The 18,043-nt window shown below is 35.1% G+C and overlaps 1 protein-coding gene across 3 annotated transcripts in view; it reads right to left on the bottom strand.

Moving 5' to 3' along the window:
• The window catches only part of NRAP (nebulin related anchoring protein), an 81,448-nt gene that overhangs the window by 44,180 nt on the left and 19,225 nt on the right, over window positions 1-18,043 (bottom strand). For 2 of the 3 annotated variants that reach the window (XM_074233651.1, XM_074233648.1), the window contains exons 10-18: window positions 16,910-17,017; window positions 15,516-15,632; window positions 13,746-13,850; window positions 9,784-9,891; window positions 8,965-9,069; window positions 6,194-6,292; window positions 4,650-4,754; window positions 1,471-1,578; window positions 1,092-1,193 (exon numbers count right to left, since the gene is read on the bottom strand). In XM_074233651.1, coding sequence (XP_074089752.1) covers window positions 1,092-1,193; window positions 1,471-1,578; window positions 4,650-4,754; window positions 6,194-6,292; window positions 8,965-9,069; window positions 9,784-9,891; window positions 13,746-13,850; window positions 15,516-15,632; window positions 16,910-17,017 — 957 coding nt within the window. The remainder of the gene's footprint in view (window positions 1-1,091; window positions 1,194-1,470; window positions 1,579-4,649; window positions 4,755-6,193; window positions 6,293-8,964; window positions 9,070-9,783; window positions 9,892-13,745; window positions 13,851-15,515; window positions 15,633-16,909; window positions 17,018-18,043) is intronic. The other variant, XM_074233649.1, reaches the window with a different exon arrangement.

Below are 18,043 nucleotides of genomic sequence, written 5' to 3'. Positions count from 1 at the left end.
TGTAGAGAAGTAGAAGGGATGGGTAAAGAAATAAGAGAGATTCATTAGTTATCACTGCCTAGCATGGTATTTGGCAAATGTAGGGGCTTAGTAGGCAGTTAAGTGGTACAGTGGACAGAGTGTTGGACTTGACATCAGGAAGACCTGAATTCAAATCTAGCCTCAGATACTTAGGAGCTGTGAGACCTTGGACAATAACTTAACCCTCTTTGCTTCAGTTTCCTTATCTGGAAAATGAACCGGAAAAGGAAATGGCAAACCACTCTAGTATTTATGCCAAGAAAACCCAAAAAAGGTGATCATGAAGAGTCAGAGATGACTGAATAACAGCAACAGTGGCAGTGGTGGCAGCAGCTGTGGCCAAAGTAAGAGCTGTAGTTGTAGCATTCGTAGTAGAGTAATAGTAATAGCAGCAGCACCAGGAGTAATAAGTAGGAGAGTAATAGTAGTAGTAGCAGTAGTAGCTGTAGTAGTAGCAGCAGCAGCAGTAGTAGTAGTAGTAGTAGTAGTAGTAGTAGCAATAATTGTAGGTAGTAGTAGCAGTAGTAGCAGCAGTAGTTGCAGTAGTAGCAGTAACAGCAGCAGCAGCAGCAGCAGCAGCAGCAGCAGTAGTAGTAGTAGTAGTAAATGTTGAATGCTCACAGATATTCTTATAGTGCCTTCAGGTTTACAAAATCAGAATCTCATCTGATCCTCATAAGAACTGTATGTTTTCCAGGAGGGAAAAGGGTTCAGAAAAGTTGTGGAATTTGAACCCAGGCTACTCCTGATTTCAAGTCATTGCTCCTACTTTCTTAATGTAAGTTTAGAGTCTTCCCAAACTCTATTCTGTTGTGTAACTTCCTGGATTTATTTATTAATTATTGCTCATTTTGAAGACCAATTCCTGAGCTACTCTGAAATTATAGCAACAAGTCAGGAGTAATGAACAAGGGTTGCACCCCTCTAATCTCTCCTACAGTTCAGCATAGAAGGGGCTTCGAGCAGGAGATTCTAACTGGTTCATGGCCTCATAGGGTGACCAACAAAGAATGCTCACTGAAGAAGTTTTCCCTAAAATACCTTATAAGTAACAGGAAGAAATAGTTTACCTCACTGCTCATCTTGGCCACCTGCAGGGAGTGCAAAAGCCTTGAATCTTTGGTTCCCGTGGCTCTGCCTTTTGTTTTTTCGTAGTCTTCTTTGTATTTAATCTTGAGAGAAAGAAGAAAGTCTCTTGTGAGTGGGCAGAATGGGGGGAGAAGTCCGCTATCCAAAGAGGCCAGGCTGTTACAAGTACGAGGCAAAGGATCCCAGGGAAAAAAATTTAAAGCATATCTCAATGTTTATCCAATCCGGAATAAGATGAAAGTATTAGAAGTTCTGCAACTTTAAAATGCAACCTAGCAATCATTATTTTCCCCATATGACCACCAACACCTCATCGGAACAATTTCTTATGCATTTACAAGTTAATGAGGTAAAACCTACGTTGCTGGCAAGCTCCCCCGAGGCTTTGGCAGCCAACAAAGGCATGGCATCCAGCTTCATCTCAAACCCTCGGCCCTTTGTCTTCTCCCAACCTTCTTTGTACTTAACCTGATAAAGGAAACACCAGGTGAATAGAAGTCGCTATTGGCAGCGCTGCTTAAAGTCAAAGTGAAAAAGTAAAAAGAAAAGAAAGCCTCTATCTTTCCCAAGAAATAGAAAAATGGGCTATCAGAATTAGAACTTTTACTATTGTATTATCATTACTATTTTTATTATCTTTAAAAGTCCATGAAAACAGGAGCTATACATCTAAATAAAGATTCCAAATTTAATAATATGATAGCATATAAATGTTATTAATCATATGATAATTTGCAAGATGAATATTAATAATGTGAATAATCTGAAAATATATAGACAACTAACCGTAATATTATTGACAATATATGAATATAATCAATCATATAAATGATCAAAATATTGAAAATATGTAAATAGCAGTAGTTAGATTTAATATTACTGATACAAATAGCATCTATAATGTGGATATTATGAATATTGATAACAAGAAAATAACTAAATTTAATATTATTGATTACATATGAATATAATCAACTCTATGAATGTCACATTGATAATATATACATAATGGTGACTAGATTTAATATTATGGATATGTGAATAGTACCCAAAATGTGAATATTATCAATATTTATAACATGTAAATGAAGGCAAGTAAATTTAATAATATGTAAAGGAGAATCCTTGCAGTATATGTCTTGGAGTCAAGAAGTTTCAAATCTTGCTTCATACACATATGAGCTATGTGCCCATGATCAAGGCATCTATCTAAGATTATAAATTACAAAGAAATTGATGATCTGAACAGATTAAGGGAGTTTGCACATCAAAACTTCCTTAGACCAATGAAATCACAGTTCAAGGACAGTTATAGATCCAAATATAATAATAATAATAATAATTTGTCAATGCTTCAAAAGGTCTATAATATTGAGTTTGGTTATTCCCTCTATTGATGCAGACTGTAAACTCTTCACACAATAGTAAATAGTCTTAAAGTCATACACCTTAAACCTCAGTACCCCTTGTTACTGTATCATCCACATTATTGTGAATTCTAAAATTTCGCTCTGAGATCATTATCTCCTGTCCTTCCATAACTCTCCCGGACTATTATTCATCTTTATTGCAACTTCCAGTTGCTTCCTCCATTTCTCCCTATTCTCCCAATTCATCATCCCCGCTATAGCCTAATTTTCCTTCTTTAAGAGTCTTGACCCACCCCATAATAGTTAATCAATTTAATTGTATCTCTTTGTCTCTGTGTCTCTCTGTCATCTTTTAGTGCCTCCTCACCTTTTCCCCACCACTTACAAATATATGCAAATATATATATATATCCCATCCTTAAGAAAATCCTCTTTTGAACCTGACATCTCCATCTTCTCAATCCTTTCTACTCTTTTTTGCTGCCAAATTTTCAGAAAAAAACCTACATTTGGGACCTTTCCTATTTACCACAATGCATGTCTCATTTCCTTGCAGCCTAGTTTCCAAACTACTTACTCAACTAAAATTGTTCTTTCCAAGGTTGCCAGTAATCTCTAAACTGCAAAAACTGATTCTCCAATCCTTAATTCTCCTCAACATCTCTGCAACTCAAAGTCATAGCTAAGGTAAGGCAACTAGAGCTTTCCCCCCAAGGAATCTGATTCAGAGGATTACAGAACTATAGAACAAAGACAACATGTTCAGTCCTTCAACTATTTAAAACCAACACTCAAATACAATGATTTAGCACTCAGCAACCAAGAAGTAGTTAAAAGTAGGACACTAGCATGGGGCAGACTAGGGTGATATTTCTCCCCTAACCCTCCCTGGTAGTCTTCCATCAAAAGGCATTTAAAAGCATGCCTGTCCTGGGATGATTTGTCACATTCATTGTTGTTGTTCACTCTTTTCAGTCGTGTCTGACTCTTCATGACCCATTTCTCTATTGCGTTATTCCACGTTTCATTTCCCCAAAGTATGGGGGTCCCTTAGTGCTCTGCCCTTGGCCTTCTGCAAGGTTGTCTCTCATTGAGATCTCATCCCCTCCTATGGATTTAAATATGATTTCTATGCTTATAACTTCCAGATATTTCTACAAAGCCCTAGTTTGTTTCCTGGACTCCTATTTTTCATTACCAATTCCTTGTTGGGTATCTCAGCCTGAATATTCTGTAGGCAAAGCAAATTCAATAAATCCCAAACAAAATTCACTATTCCCTTACCCTTCCAAACTCCCCAAAATAAATCTTTTCTTCCTCCATACTTCTCTAGTCCTGTTAAGGAGACCATCATCTCCTAATCACCCATGTTCATAACTCTGGGGTCATCTCTGATCCCTTTGCCTCAGCTCACATTTCTAGTCAGTTCAAAAGGTCTTCTTGATCTTATTTCCATGAAATCTCTCTGAAACATCCCCTTCTCTCCATTTCCATAGTCACTACCCTAATTCCAGTCTTCATTGCCTTTTATTTCCGCTATTATCAGGGTCTTCTAGTTGGTCTCCTTGTTTCTAGTCTCTGTCCTCTTCAATCCATTCTTCTTATAGCTACCTAAACCATCGATCTGACATGTTAGATATAGTACTCTGCTCTAAAACTTTGCCTTGGGTTAAAATGTCAATAATTCAAATCTGACAATTAAAGTCAACCCAAAGTCTAACTCCCATCAACCTCTCTAACCCTACTTTGTACTACTCTCCTTCACGAATTTTATATTCCAGTTAAATTCAACTATTGGCTAGCCTCTTGTATTCTCACAAGTAACACACCACGCCTCAAAACATACTTCCTTTTCATTTCTGTCCTCATCTCAAAATCCTGTTCTATTCTATGAAGTTCTTCATGATTCCTCCTCCAATTACTGTCATTCTGTTTCCCCTGTTTTAGTCACAAAAAGTGTATTTTTTTTGCATACACATTCTACTACCCCCCAAAAGTACAGTAAATTCCTTGCATTTCATTTGTGTCTATCATCTAACAAAGTGATATGCATATAGTGAGCATATAATAAATATGTATTAAATTGAACTGAATCATCTTCCCATTTATGCACATAACAATAAACTTAAGCCATTTGATGAATGGTTTGAACCACCTCTCATTGCTTACCTCACTGAACAACTCAGCATTGGCTTTTGCTTTTACTATCTGAGGTACATCCTGTGGCAGAGTATAATTCAATTTGTTTTTCTCATAATCGGCCCGGTAATTCACCTATTAGAATCCCAGAAACAAAATTTTGAGAACAAGGTTTCTAAACAGATAAAATGTCAACACGTGCCCCTAATTTATTTTTAAAAAATCCATGGGAATTCTCCTTCAAATCAAATCAAACTGGCAATCATGGAGTGGAGTAAAGAGTAAGAGGAAAATGTGGAAGAAGAGAAAAAAAGGAAAGATGGTAATTTCAAAATTACTATGATTTGATGAATGAAGATACTTTTAATAAGAAGATGATAATTAAAACTATCAAAAATGAACATAAAAGATTAGAGCTAGATGACACCTTAGAGACCATTATGTCCCACCTCTTCAGTTTACAGATAAAGAAACTGAGTGTGAGAGTAGTAAAAGTAGATTGGCCAAGGTGAGTGGGTAAATTAGACTATGACAGACAGAGCTGGGACATGAATCCAGACTTATTGGGCTCCCAGGTCAGCACCATATAGAAATCTGAGGAGTTTGAGGGACTTTTATTTGTTGTTGCTCCATTGCTGCTTAAAATTTCCATGAATTCAGAATAAGTCCAATAGTGAAAAGTACATTGGGATTGCAGCCAGATCTGAGTTTGAATCTAACTCTTAGATGGAATATAAATGATATGACTTGTTATAAAGGGTAATGAAATATTGATTGCTCTATCTGGGGACATTTCTATCATTTCTTTCCCTTGCTGGATCATCCAAGAATCATTTCTAAGCATTCTTTTTGATCTTTGAATAAATTTATGATCCTGCCTTAAGGGATACATATTAGGTTCTGTCAACCAACTGAACTGACCAATTTCTACTGTTGCTACCTTGCATTTGGGGTTGGTTCAGTTGACTTAAGTCTGGCCATCATGTGAGAATCAAATGAGAGGACTCAAAAAAAAAACCCCTAGAAATGAACTATAAAACCCACCAGGACTTAATAAAATAAACCTCAAAGCATTAATAAACTCCATGTTCAATATAATATATGAACACTGACCTCTCATAGAGTGATTTGATTAATTTTACCTGTCCCCCTCAAAAGAAAATCAGAAACATTTCTTCAATGGTAGCATTAAAGATGAAGCACTGAGTTTGCAGTCGGGATCAGTCAGGTACTACTGATGTGACCCAGAGCAAATTATTTAACCTTTCTGAAGCTTTCTTCATCTATAAAATGGGGATAATAATTTCATCTCCTTTACAGGATTAGATGCTCATATTAGAAAGCATCATACAAAGCACTCTGCAAATATCAAAGTATTATTTAAAAAATGGGAGTTGAGTTTGTGAAAAGTAACAGGATATCAATTTTCCACAGTTACATGGTTGATCAAGGAAGAATCTCAGGATGATCAAAAGCCCAGGGGATAAAGAGGAACAAAATTAAAATGATCACAATGTTCCCAGCTGACTGCCAAGAGTCAGGAACAACTTGGTGGTCAGTGGCATCCCCCTTACATGACTGAGTTGTTGAGCATTGATCTTGGCTTGAATGATCTGCGGAGTATTGGTCACAGAGCTGTACTTCAACTTGTCAATGCTCTGCCTGTAGTTGACCTGGTTTAAAAGAAGACATCAAAGAAGTCAGCTTGCTCTCATATATGATGGACAATGTTTGTTTGGTTGTTGGATAGTAGTCCTAACTAAGTATAAATTCATCAGCTAGCTAAAATAAGGCACAGGATAATTCTTGGAGACCAAAGACAAGATTCAGAGTAGATTTTTGTATAGCCTGTGTCCAGGAAATGCTGTCCACTGAAAAGAGAGAAAATCACAACAAATGAATATAATTGACATGACTTTTTATAAGGGGGAATGAAGTATTAATTGCTCTATTTTGGGACATTTCTATTTTCTTCCCCTTAATGGATCATCAAAGAATCATTTCTTTTTATTTTTTTTTAGTTTTTGCAAGGCAGTGGGGTTAAGTGACTTGCCCAAGGTCACACAGCTAGGTAATTATATGTCTGAGACTGGATTTGAACTCAGGACCTTCTCACTCCTGGGCCAATGTTCTCTCCAATGCCCCACCTAGCTGCCCCCAAGAATCATTTCTAAGCTTTCTTCTTGGTCTATGAATAAATTTATGAATCTCCCTTCAGGGACAGGTATAAGGTTCTGCCAACCAACTGAATTGACCGATTCCTACTGTTTCTGCCTTGCATTTGGGGTTGGTTCAGTTGATTAAAGTCTGAGGAAAATAAAGACAAACAAGGTTATGGGGTGAGGACAATATGAAGGAATCCACAGAGAGAGAGAGAGAGAGAGACAGACAGACAGACAGACAGACAAGAAGAGAGCAGAAAGGGAGCCTAAAGAATGGCTAAATATTACCTATTTAAAAATCTAGCCAAAGTCTATCCGTGGAATCAAGAAATAGGGAGGACTTGGTCTTCCTTGTCACCCTCTCCCTTCAGTATGGAATGGTTCATGCTTTTAATACTATTAATGCTACAGTCACATGCATTATGACTTCAATAGGCTGCTGCAAGTCACTCTAGGAAAAACTGTTCAATGTTCCAAACAACCAGTTTGCAAAAGAACTTCTAAAACACACTCCACTTGTAAGGTGGCTATTCCTGTACCAGAAATAATTCAAATGACATGCCAATCTAACAATGGTCTAGAAATAACCCTGTGCCATCTTTGTAAGTGAATGATAGTATTACTATTGGACTTTTAGGTAATTATTCAGAATAAAGTTTTTTGCATGCTCTAAGATTAGAATATAGTGAAAAGTAGGGGAAAATGAAGTTATTTCAATGTCAACCACTAATGAGATTAGTGTATGTTAGCATCCTAATGTATTAATTCAGTAGCTAAAATGATCATCTCATAAGAAGTGAATTACAATTCTGAGTTATGCAAGATTAAATGTAATGAAAATATATTTTTAAGCTGCATATGCCTGTCAGATAACTAAGCATTAAATACGGAGCAGAACACAATTATTTTTCACTGTAGGACATAATTAACAGTCAGCACAGTTAATCACCTCCTTGCGACATCAGAAATGCATGTACATTGCTTCAATCTAGCTTCTGAAGGGGCTCTTTGTCACAGAGTGAAGTCTAATTTTAATGACATTTAATGTTGACAAAATCCTTCTAAATGGAATTCTCTTTAACTAAGTACCTCTATTTAACTCCCATTTCTGCTCCATTAACCTACCTTCATGGTTCTAGAACAGAGACAGAGTAGGGATGAGATATTAGTATTTCCTAGGCAAAATTGTAGCTCCCTGCACATGAAAATTGAGTCCATTGTCCTTGTCCATGTGAAGCTTTGAATCTACTGTATGTTATGTGTGTCATAGAAAGTATGATTTTTATGGTATTAAAATATATGCATTTATAAAAAGAAATTGTAAAAAGTATCCCTTACTGTGTTCTCTGAGTATTGTTCCTGAGGCAGCTACCGGGTTTGCCTAATTCTGACTACAGTTGCAATAACAAAAAGGTAATTTTTTCATATTTTTATCCAGCAAGAATCTATAAGGGCCAGAAATAGAATGATAGGAACATAGATTTAGATCTGAGGACTTTAAAGATCATTAAATCCAACCTTTTCATTTTACAAATGGGGAAACTGAGGTTGAAAGTGATTGGCTTGCCCAGGGTCATACATATAGTTAATCTCTGTGTCAGGACATGAACTCAGGTCTTCCTAACTCCAGGTTTAGTCCTTTATAGAAATTGATAATTTGCCTCTATACAAATTGATAATAAGAACCATGTTCTAGGTTTACTATTATATCAGATATTCCCAACACATAGCAGGTAAATTTGTGGTGGTATAATCTGATTGAGATCCTATCTAAATCCACATATTAACAAGTCTTGTTATTTTATGGCCTAACTTGAATACCTCCATTCTGGATTTTCATATGTCTAAATAATCTGCTGATTATTTAGGATTCTGCCCCACAAGGACATGCTAAAAGTACCCAACCTTTTCTAAAGTAGTTTTGCAGCAAAAAATTCATCTGTTTCCAGGAGATTTAAATTAAAATGCTGACTAGTCAAAGAAACTGAGAACATAAGACAATGGAGCAAAGTTACAATAAGGCAGTGAAAATATCAGCAAAATGAGCTGGAGGAGGAAATGGCAAACCACTATAGTATCTTTGCCAAAAAAACTCCCCAAAAGGGGTCACAAAGAGTAGGACAAGACAAAACAGCAATAAAACACACAACAAAAACAAAGGGGAATCTTGGAAATCAACTTACATCCTTCAAGGGAATGAGCTTCATGGTTGTCTGATAGGAAGGAGTAAGAGTTGCTGGGTAGTTGTAATCAATGTTGTCATGTCTATAATCAGATTTATAGGCTATCTGAAATACACAGAAAACAATAGCAACAAATTTGAGGAGTGGAGGAAGCCTTAACCATAAGTTATTTGAGTATGAGTCATAATAAAAACCAAAACTAAAAGAAGTTAAGGTAAGAAATTGATTTGCATGTTTACCAAAAAAACACTAGTTGATTCTAGTTCTTCTATTCAATTAATATAATACCAGTTGACTTTTACCTTTGATGCAAAAAGGATGTGGATTAAAATCCCACTTTTGATAGTTATGATCTGTATGACTTTAAGAAGGTCACAAACTTTCTGAACCTCAAATTTTTCTCATCTGTAAAATTAGTGAATTGGGCTAGATGGCCTCTATGATCCCTAAAAATTATAAATCCATAGCTGTATGAACCTTCCCCTCCCTACCCTCTTTTCCTATCCCCGAATTAATATCCAATACATGCCAGTTTGAATAAGTTTATTTTATTGAGTACCCCTATCAATATATTTCCTATCTCATTTTGAAGAACTGAGAATTAAATAATTTAACAAAAATTCTTTGGGAAACAAAGTTGATAATATTTAAATAATAGGGATTAGTTCATTTTAAAGCTTTGGTATTATATGTGGGTCCATTTAACACTTCATTTAGGAAAAAAACAAAGTATAAAAGAATTCCCTCCTTCCCTTTCATGAAGCATCACCTGTTTTTCTATGTTGGCCAGTTTGGTCTCAAAAAAAAAAAAAGACTTACATTGCTTGCCAGGTTCGCGACCTTCATGGCATGTAGAGTACGGCGGTCCATGCCAACTCCTTCATAGTGACCTTTCAGTTGATTCTGGTAATTTTCCTTGTACTTATTCTGCAAAGAAGCACACTCCATTCAATTTCACAATTCTCATGCCCATGTTATAAAAGAAAACAATCCTCAATTTTTAGCCTCAAAATCAAAAGAGAAATGATGAAATACACATTTGTTCTGGTGCTTACTACTCTAAGCTGTTATACCAATTCACTAAAAAATTTTTAAACATTTTTTAATTCAAAGTTTCAATTAAACACCAGAACATTGTTGAGTACATCTTAGCAAACACACAGAGCGGGGAAAATACATTTTTTAAAGCCAAGAAAACTGAGTTTTTAAAGTCTTATCTGAAAAAAAATCAGTTTCTCAGTTCTCTTCTTCCATTGTGAAAACCTGCAGCATTTTAATCAGATTATAGTCAATTAATTGAGTCAATATTTATGTGTTAGCTACTATTGGCAAGGTATTGTTCCAAGCACTGTAAGAAGGCATTATAAGTCACTTCTTTTTCTGGTGTTTGTTTAAAGCACAGGTCAATGTATGCATATACAAATAAAAATTATATATATATATATATATATATATGTCAGTATATATACATCATATAGTATATATGTGTCCATATACATATTTGCACACAAAATCAAGTATATACACAAAATATATACTATAAATGAATGTATATACATAAGCACAAATTATTTGAAAATAGCCAGACAGATAACTATATATCTCTAAATGTAAAGTATATATCTGCATATCTACAAAGAGATATACAAATATCTATCTAGATCTCTATTTAGCTATATAGATTTCTATCAATCTAGAACTCTATCCATAGATCTCTAACTATATTTTATATATACACATATAAATATATACATATTTATAATTATATATATATATATATATATCCAAACTTTGTTTTTAATCAGAAACTTTGAGTTTTGACCAAAATCAATTCAGTACAATACAATTTATTACTCACTTATTTGGCATTCATATATCATGCTAGATGTTGAGGATACAATAACCAAAAAAAGGCTTAGCCCATGAGAAACTTCAATTCCACCAGAGAAAACAGGCTATATACAGAGAAGTAGATATCAAATATATACAAAATATACATAAAATATTTTCTGGTGGAAAGAATATTAATAATTGAGTAAATAAGGATTTGAATCTTTTAGAGGTTCCCAAATGTGGGAGGGACAGAAAACACTGTGGGTATGAATGCATGGACAAAGGCATCAAGATGGGAGGCAGAATATCCTGAATGAGAGCAGCAAGCAGGTCTATTTGGTGAGAACATAAAAGTGATTGACAAGGAGTATTATGCAATCATCCTGAAAGGTTAGGGTAGAAATAGATTGTGAAGGGTTTTAAAATTCCATATAGAGGAATTTGTATTCAATCCCAGAGAGAACAAAAAGTTATTGAAACTTCTTGAACACAAGAGTGATGTGGTTGGACTTGCACAACAAATAATAATGAAAATGACCCAAATACATCTAGTTAAGTAACTGATTTTAGTTTACTTCCATGGAAGCAAGAACTGTATCTTTCCTAATCATTATGTGTAGTATGAATGCAAGCAGGCATTTGTGAAATTGTGTAGTATGAATGCAAGTAGGCATTTGTGAAATCTTTATGATACTAATGATCACTGTTCATAGTAATAGATTTTGCTTTTCAGAACAGTCTGATAAAAAATATATTTTCCTTTTACATTTTAAAATATTTCCCAAAGAACATCATTAAAAACAAACTAGATGATTTTGATTACATTAAATTTAAAAGCTTTTGCACAGACAAAACCACTGTAACCAAGATCAAAAGAAATGCAGCAAACTGGGAAACAATCTTTACAACTAGTATTTCTGACAAAGGACTCATTTCTAAAATATACAAAGAACTAAGTCAAATTTAAAAAAAAAGCCATTCCCCAATTTACAAATGGTCAAAGGATATGCAAAGGCAACTTACAGATGAGGAGATCAAAGCTATCCATAGTCATATGAAAAATTGCTCTTAATCATTACTTACTAGAGAAATGCAAATTAAAGCATCTCTGAGGTATCATCTCACACCTCTCAGACTGGCCAATTTGACCAGAAAGGATGATCATTGTTGAAAGGGTTGTGGAAAATCTAGGACACTAATACATTTGTTGGTAGAGCTGTGAACTCATCCAACCTTTCTGGAGAGCAGTCTGGAACTATGCCCAAAGGGCAACAAAAATGTGCATACCCTTTGATCCAGCAATACCACTCCTGGGTCTAAACCCTGAAAAGATGATGAAAAAAGGGTAAAAACATCACTTGTACAAAAATATTCATAGCAGCCCTGTTTGTGGTGGCAAAGAATTGGAAATCAAGTAAATGTCCTTCAATTGGGGAATGGCTTAGCAAACTGTGGTATAAGTATGTCATGGAACACTATTGTTCTATTAGAAACCAGGAGGGATGGGAATTCAGGGAAGCCTGGAGAGATCTGCATGCACTGATGCTGAGTGAGATAAGCAGAGCCAGAAAAACCTGTACACCCTAACAGCAACATGGGGGTGGTGATCAACCTTGATGGACTTGCTCATTCCATCAGTGCAACAATCAGAGACAATTTGGGGCTGTCTGTGATGGAGAGTACATCTGCATCCAGAGAAAGAACTGTGGAGACTGAACAAAAACCAAGGACTATTACCTTTAATTTAGAAAAAAAAAACAGATATCTTATTGTCTGATCTTGCTATCTCTTATACTTTATGCTTCTTCCTTAAGGATATGATTTCTCTCTCATCACACTCAGTTTGGATCAATGTATACTATGGAAACAATGTAAAGACTGGCAAATGACCTTCTGTGGGGGCTGGTGGGGAGGGAAGTAAGATTAGGGGGAAAATTGTAAAACTCAAAATAAATAAAATCTTTAAAATGAAAAAAACAAACAAAAAATAAAATATTTCCCAAGAAAACTCTATTAGAATGAGGGGGCAGAAGAAGGCAAACTAGAATCAGTGGGAAGAGAGGAAAGAAAGACCAAATCCAGTGGAGTTACAAAATGAAATATTCTGACTCAACATAAATTAGAATTTACTAATGAACACATCCCTTGAATAGTGGAATAAGCTGTCCTCACATTATCAAGCTCCCTTTCTCTGAAGGGATTTTAAGATGACTGTCAAAAAATTGTGATAAAGATTAATCAAAGATTATATCAAACTAGATTTTTAAGGTGCTTTTAAACTCTAAAATCTATGACTAAGTGAAATAAGGTGGTAAAATAAAAGCACATCAAAAATCATGCTTAGAATTGAGGTACATTTATGATATTCTTTCACATATGTAAAAAATATATGGTACACAAAGCCAAAACTAGGATAAAGCTACTGGAAATTTGCCCTGAAAAATGAAATTTGGAGAGTACGAAAATTTAAGTAATGATTTAAAAAAACTGTACAACTTAAAAAAATCATTTTATTTTCATTTTAATAGAATTTTTATATAATTAGCCACATGATTCACCAAGAATAATTAAACTCACTCAGATAGTGAGTTTCCACTGTTAGTCACATACAAGGAGAGCTTCTTCTCCACTGAGCATTTCCTTACTCCTTTTCCAAAAACAGAGCCTCCTCAACAATGGCCTAATGTGAGTCTCACCCCATCCCTAAGAGTCAAGGGCCCTTATCACCACTGATTCAAGGACATATTTACTGCTACTTGACCAGAGCAAAAGGACTGGTTATCACTCCAATTTTGTCAGTTGTGACTACTATATTCAAAAGTCAATGATGTTCTGGCCATTGTTATCTGAACATATATATACAGTCACATTAACGGAAGCATATTATTAGTCCTAGACTGCAAAGACAAGAGCTACAAGACTTACACATATAGAGATTACCAACTTACATCACTGGTGAATTTTGAGATCTTGCTGACATTCCTGAATTGAGGAGTCTCACAGTAGTTAATACTGTGACCTTTACTATTTTCCAGATCTTTCTTATACTCCACCTTAGAAACCAAAGAATCATGAAGTACAATATAACAAAACCCTAAATAGGCATAGGCTTCTAAAATCTCTGAAGGAAATGAGAATGACTTGCTTAAAAATTTTTCAATTTATGATTTGAATTTTAAAAGGATTTTAAAAAGAATTTTTAATTAAACATGCGTTCCTCATCACCGCCCCCATAATCATCCACTCCTTACCAAACTCATTCACATTTTTAACTAGTTCAAACAATATAATGAAAAATTTGTAATTGTTTTACAGATTGTGATTGAATTGGATGAGGTGAATTCCTTTCAATTTATGACTGTTTGAAAACTCTTGGATAACAGAATGGGAAATGCTATGTCTTAGCTATTAAATCAACTCAAAATCACTATGGATAACTGGAAAGGCCAAGAAAAGTCCTATTACCATTAATAGTTTCAGCTGATTTATCTCCACAGATAAACACATGGTCAAAAGGCATTTGAAGATTCCTGGTGTCCTCTTACAGATGGAAATGTAGCTCCATTTCATGTGACATACTATGAAAAATATGCTTATGATTTGTTCTTTTTTTAAGGGCTTAAAGCATATTCTTAGAAAAATCTTCCCCAAAATTCTGCTATGCACTTCTCCTGTGTTCTAAACATATAATTTCTGTCTATTTAACAATATCTTTGCACCAAATAGTTAAGAGGCTTTATGGCCTGGAAGAAAGAAAGAACATCAGAGTAGAAGTCCGATTTGAGTTCTAATTCTTTCTCTACCACAAACCATCCCTAACACACACACACACACACACCTTGGATAATCTCTTCTCAGAGCCTCATTTTTCCAAAACATTTAGATGAGGGCATTGGACTACATCTAAGATCCATTCAAGTTTCATGAGTTTATAAAACAATTTTCTGTAATAAGAATAGTCCCTGAGTTGGGGAAGGACCATCAAGGCAATCGAGGTTCACAGTTTTCTTTTTAATATGAATTAATACCAGGATTCTGAAGAGTTTCAATATACTTTCTCACTTCAAGAAGAGATGTCAGATAAGTTAAGTTCCAATGAGTGTGAATAAAGAATCCTCTGGAATAACTGAATTATTTGATTTCACACTGCATATTTCCATTGAACTGGAACCAGTGACCACATTTTACATAATTATAACTTCAAATAGTCCAAATTTGAGTGCATGGGACTATTTCTGGAAGTCATTATTTGCACTTATTGGAATCAGTGTAGTCATTGAGAATAAAAATATTTTCCTTCCTCTGAGTTTTAGTGAAGATCAGCATGTAGAACTTGATGCCTTGTCTTTGAAAGTACTTTATCTAAAACCAAAAAGCTACAGAAAAACATAGCATGATGGTCATCTACTCAATGAGTGTTCCATGTGGCACTTTCTCCACATCTACAGTACAAAGGTAATTGATATTTGTAATGAAAATGTTGAGGTATCTCTGCATGGTACTTTCCAAATCATCAAGGAATCAATTAAGTGGTAAAAGAATGTCCGTGTCACATGCATTATATCTTATTTTGTTTTTGAAAACTCACTAATGTTGACACGGTGATTCTCTATTAAACCAGAGAATTTGATCATCCAAATATCTTGTTCCCTGCCCATGCCACCTAACAGCATCCCTGGTATGCCCATATGCACAGCTAACCCCCTCCTCACTCTTACCTCACTGACAAGTTTGTTCACACTCTGAGCACGTTTTAGGACCAAGTTGTCTTGGGCTGGAAGTGAGTGATAGTGAGCAGCTCCTTTCATCTTATTGAAATCTTGCCTGTATTTTATCTGAAAGAAACAATGAACAAAGGAGATCTGAGCTCACTATGTTCATGGTCCATGTTTGAAAGTGCCCCATAATTAGTTTATGGCGCAAAATTTTTCTTTTCTGAATCTGACATAAAGCTACATAGTATGTGCCACTTTTAGATTATCAATTAGCTACTTTTTTATTATCAGTTAGGTACCTTACACTTCTCTATTCTCTTTGAAAGAGGGGGTTAAGCTACATGATCTGTAAGGTCCAATCCAGTTCTATGTGTTTATGAAATACTTTCTGATAAAGGATTTGATTTTACTTATATATTCAGTCAACTTATACCAACTGGTTATACAAATGGAAGGAAATTTCCACCCCTCAAAAGTAAAAATTATCTTAGGATCAGTGTGTGGCAAAACTTAATGATTTGAATTTCATCTCTTCTCCCAGAGTAAGGGTAACATAGCAAAAGACTTTAATAAGCAAGGAGATTCAATGTTGGAACTCCTCTTCATCTGTAATAAACAATATACTTCTATAAGTTTTAACATCCTGAGTATTCTCTCAAAGGGAGGAGATGGAAAATGGAAATATAAATAATCTGCTTCTGATTTCCTTTTACATCTAGAGATTATTATTGAGCTTTTTCATTGGGTTTTGGAGAATATGATATTTAATTATTGCCTGTCTTTCAAGGAATGCCAGCTGGCTGAGATTCCATGAGGCAGAGTCAGGTTACTGATTGAGGCTCTATGAGTACAATCAGATGACTAGTACATGAGTTTATGCAATCAGAAATTTACCCAAAGTGCTGAATTTCTACATAGACTCCCATTTTATATGAAGGCTTTTCTTGCCTGCATGTCTGTTTCAAAATCTTCATGAATCCAAAATGACCAGAAACACAATTATCCTGTTTGTCTATACAAATCCCATCTGGAGCAAAAAACTTCCAATAATCTCCAGAAATTAAATAACGTCCAAAGTGTCCCTGAATGCCAAACAGGAACTGGTGACTAAGTACCCATGTTACTCAGTTTCACAGAACTGCTAGAATTGAAAGGGGGCCTTTGGGTCATCCAATCTATTCTTTTTAAAATTTTACAAGTGAGGAAACTAAGGTTCAGCAAAGTCTAGTGATTTGCCCAAGATTACAAGGAGAATTAGAGGAAGAGCCTGCAGTCTGATCCAAGTATCTTCTTCCCTCTCATTTTCAACATTGACATTACATAAGGTTCTATAAGAACAGTGGTGGACAAAACCCATTTATTATGTTGCCCTTCAGTTTTCTCCACTTTATACGTACATCACTTGCCAATTCATTGGCTTTCTTCGCATTCAGATAAGTAGGTGTGATCATTGCAGGAAAGCTACCTTTTCCTCTGGTCTCTTCATATTCTTCTGAATAGTCCTGCTGAGACATGTAGGAAGTTTAATTGTTAATGCTAACTTCACAGAATGAGTAGATGATGAAAGGCCATTATCAAAACTCATACTAATGCAGCATTTGCAAAAACAATCACTGAAAGAAAATATTTTTGAAATAATATTGGATAAATATTATTATCCAATTCAATGCAATCTAATAAACTTTCTTTAAATACCCACTGAGTGCCAGAAACTACTGGGGTATTAAGCCAAAAATGAATCATTCCATTATCCCTCAAGAGTATTACCCAGAATCCTGAGAGAAAGATGTTGCTTCATATACCTACATATATGTATATACACACATACACACACACACACACACACATAGTATATATTGTTGTTGGTCATAACAGTCATGTCCAACTCTTCATTTGGGGTTTCACTGGGAGAAACTGAAGTGGTTTGCCATTTCCTTCTCCAACTCATTCAGATGAAGAAACCAAGGAAAACAGAGTTAAAGTGACTTGCCAGGGTCAAACAACTAATAAATGTTCAGAGGTCAGATTTGAACTCAGGAAGAAGACTCTTTTTAATCTCAAATCCACCTAGCTAATCATCTTGCTATAAAACTCTGCCTTAATTTCCTCCTCTGTAAAAATGAAGATAATACACCTGCTTCATAGGGTTATGATAAAAATCAAGTGAGCTGCTTCATGAACAAATTGTTATATAAGCTAGCCATCATTATCACTGCTGTTAATAACATTATCCTCATTTTATAGATGAAACAAGCAAGGCTGAGAGATTCAGGTGTATGAACATGGTCACATAACTACTAAATTGGTTCAATTGAGTTTCACATTTAGGTGTTTTGATTCCTCAGTCCCCCACACAACATTGCCTCTCAAAATAAAGTCTGTATCATGAAGCTATATTCAAATTTTGGTACACATTCCTGAAAAGGAAACTTCAAGTTGACAGATGTTCATCTGAAATGTAATCTAATGGGTATTTCAGGCAGAGTATTTGACCCTACTATTTCCCCTAGAATTTTCTTTTATAGACATTC

The sequence above is a fragment of the Macrotis lagotis genome, chromosome 4 (assembly GCF_037893015.1).
Source record: "Macrotis lagotis isolate mMagLag1 chromosome 4, bilby.v1.9.chrom.fasta, whole genome shotgun sequence".
Taxonomy (NCBI): Eukaryota; Metazoa; Chordata; class Mammalia; order Peramelemorphia; family Peramelidae; genus Macrotis; species Macrotis lagotis.
This window is presented reverse-complemented; position numbering and strand designations above follow the sequence as displayed.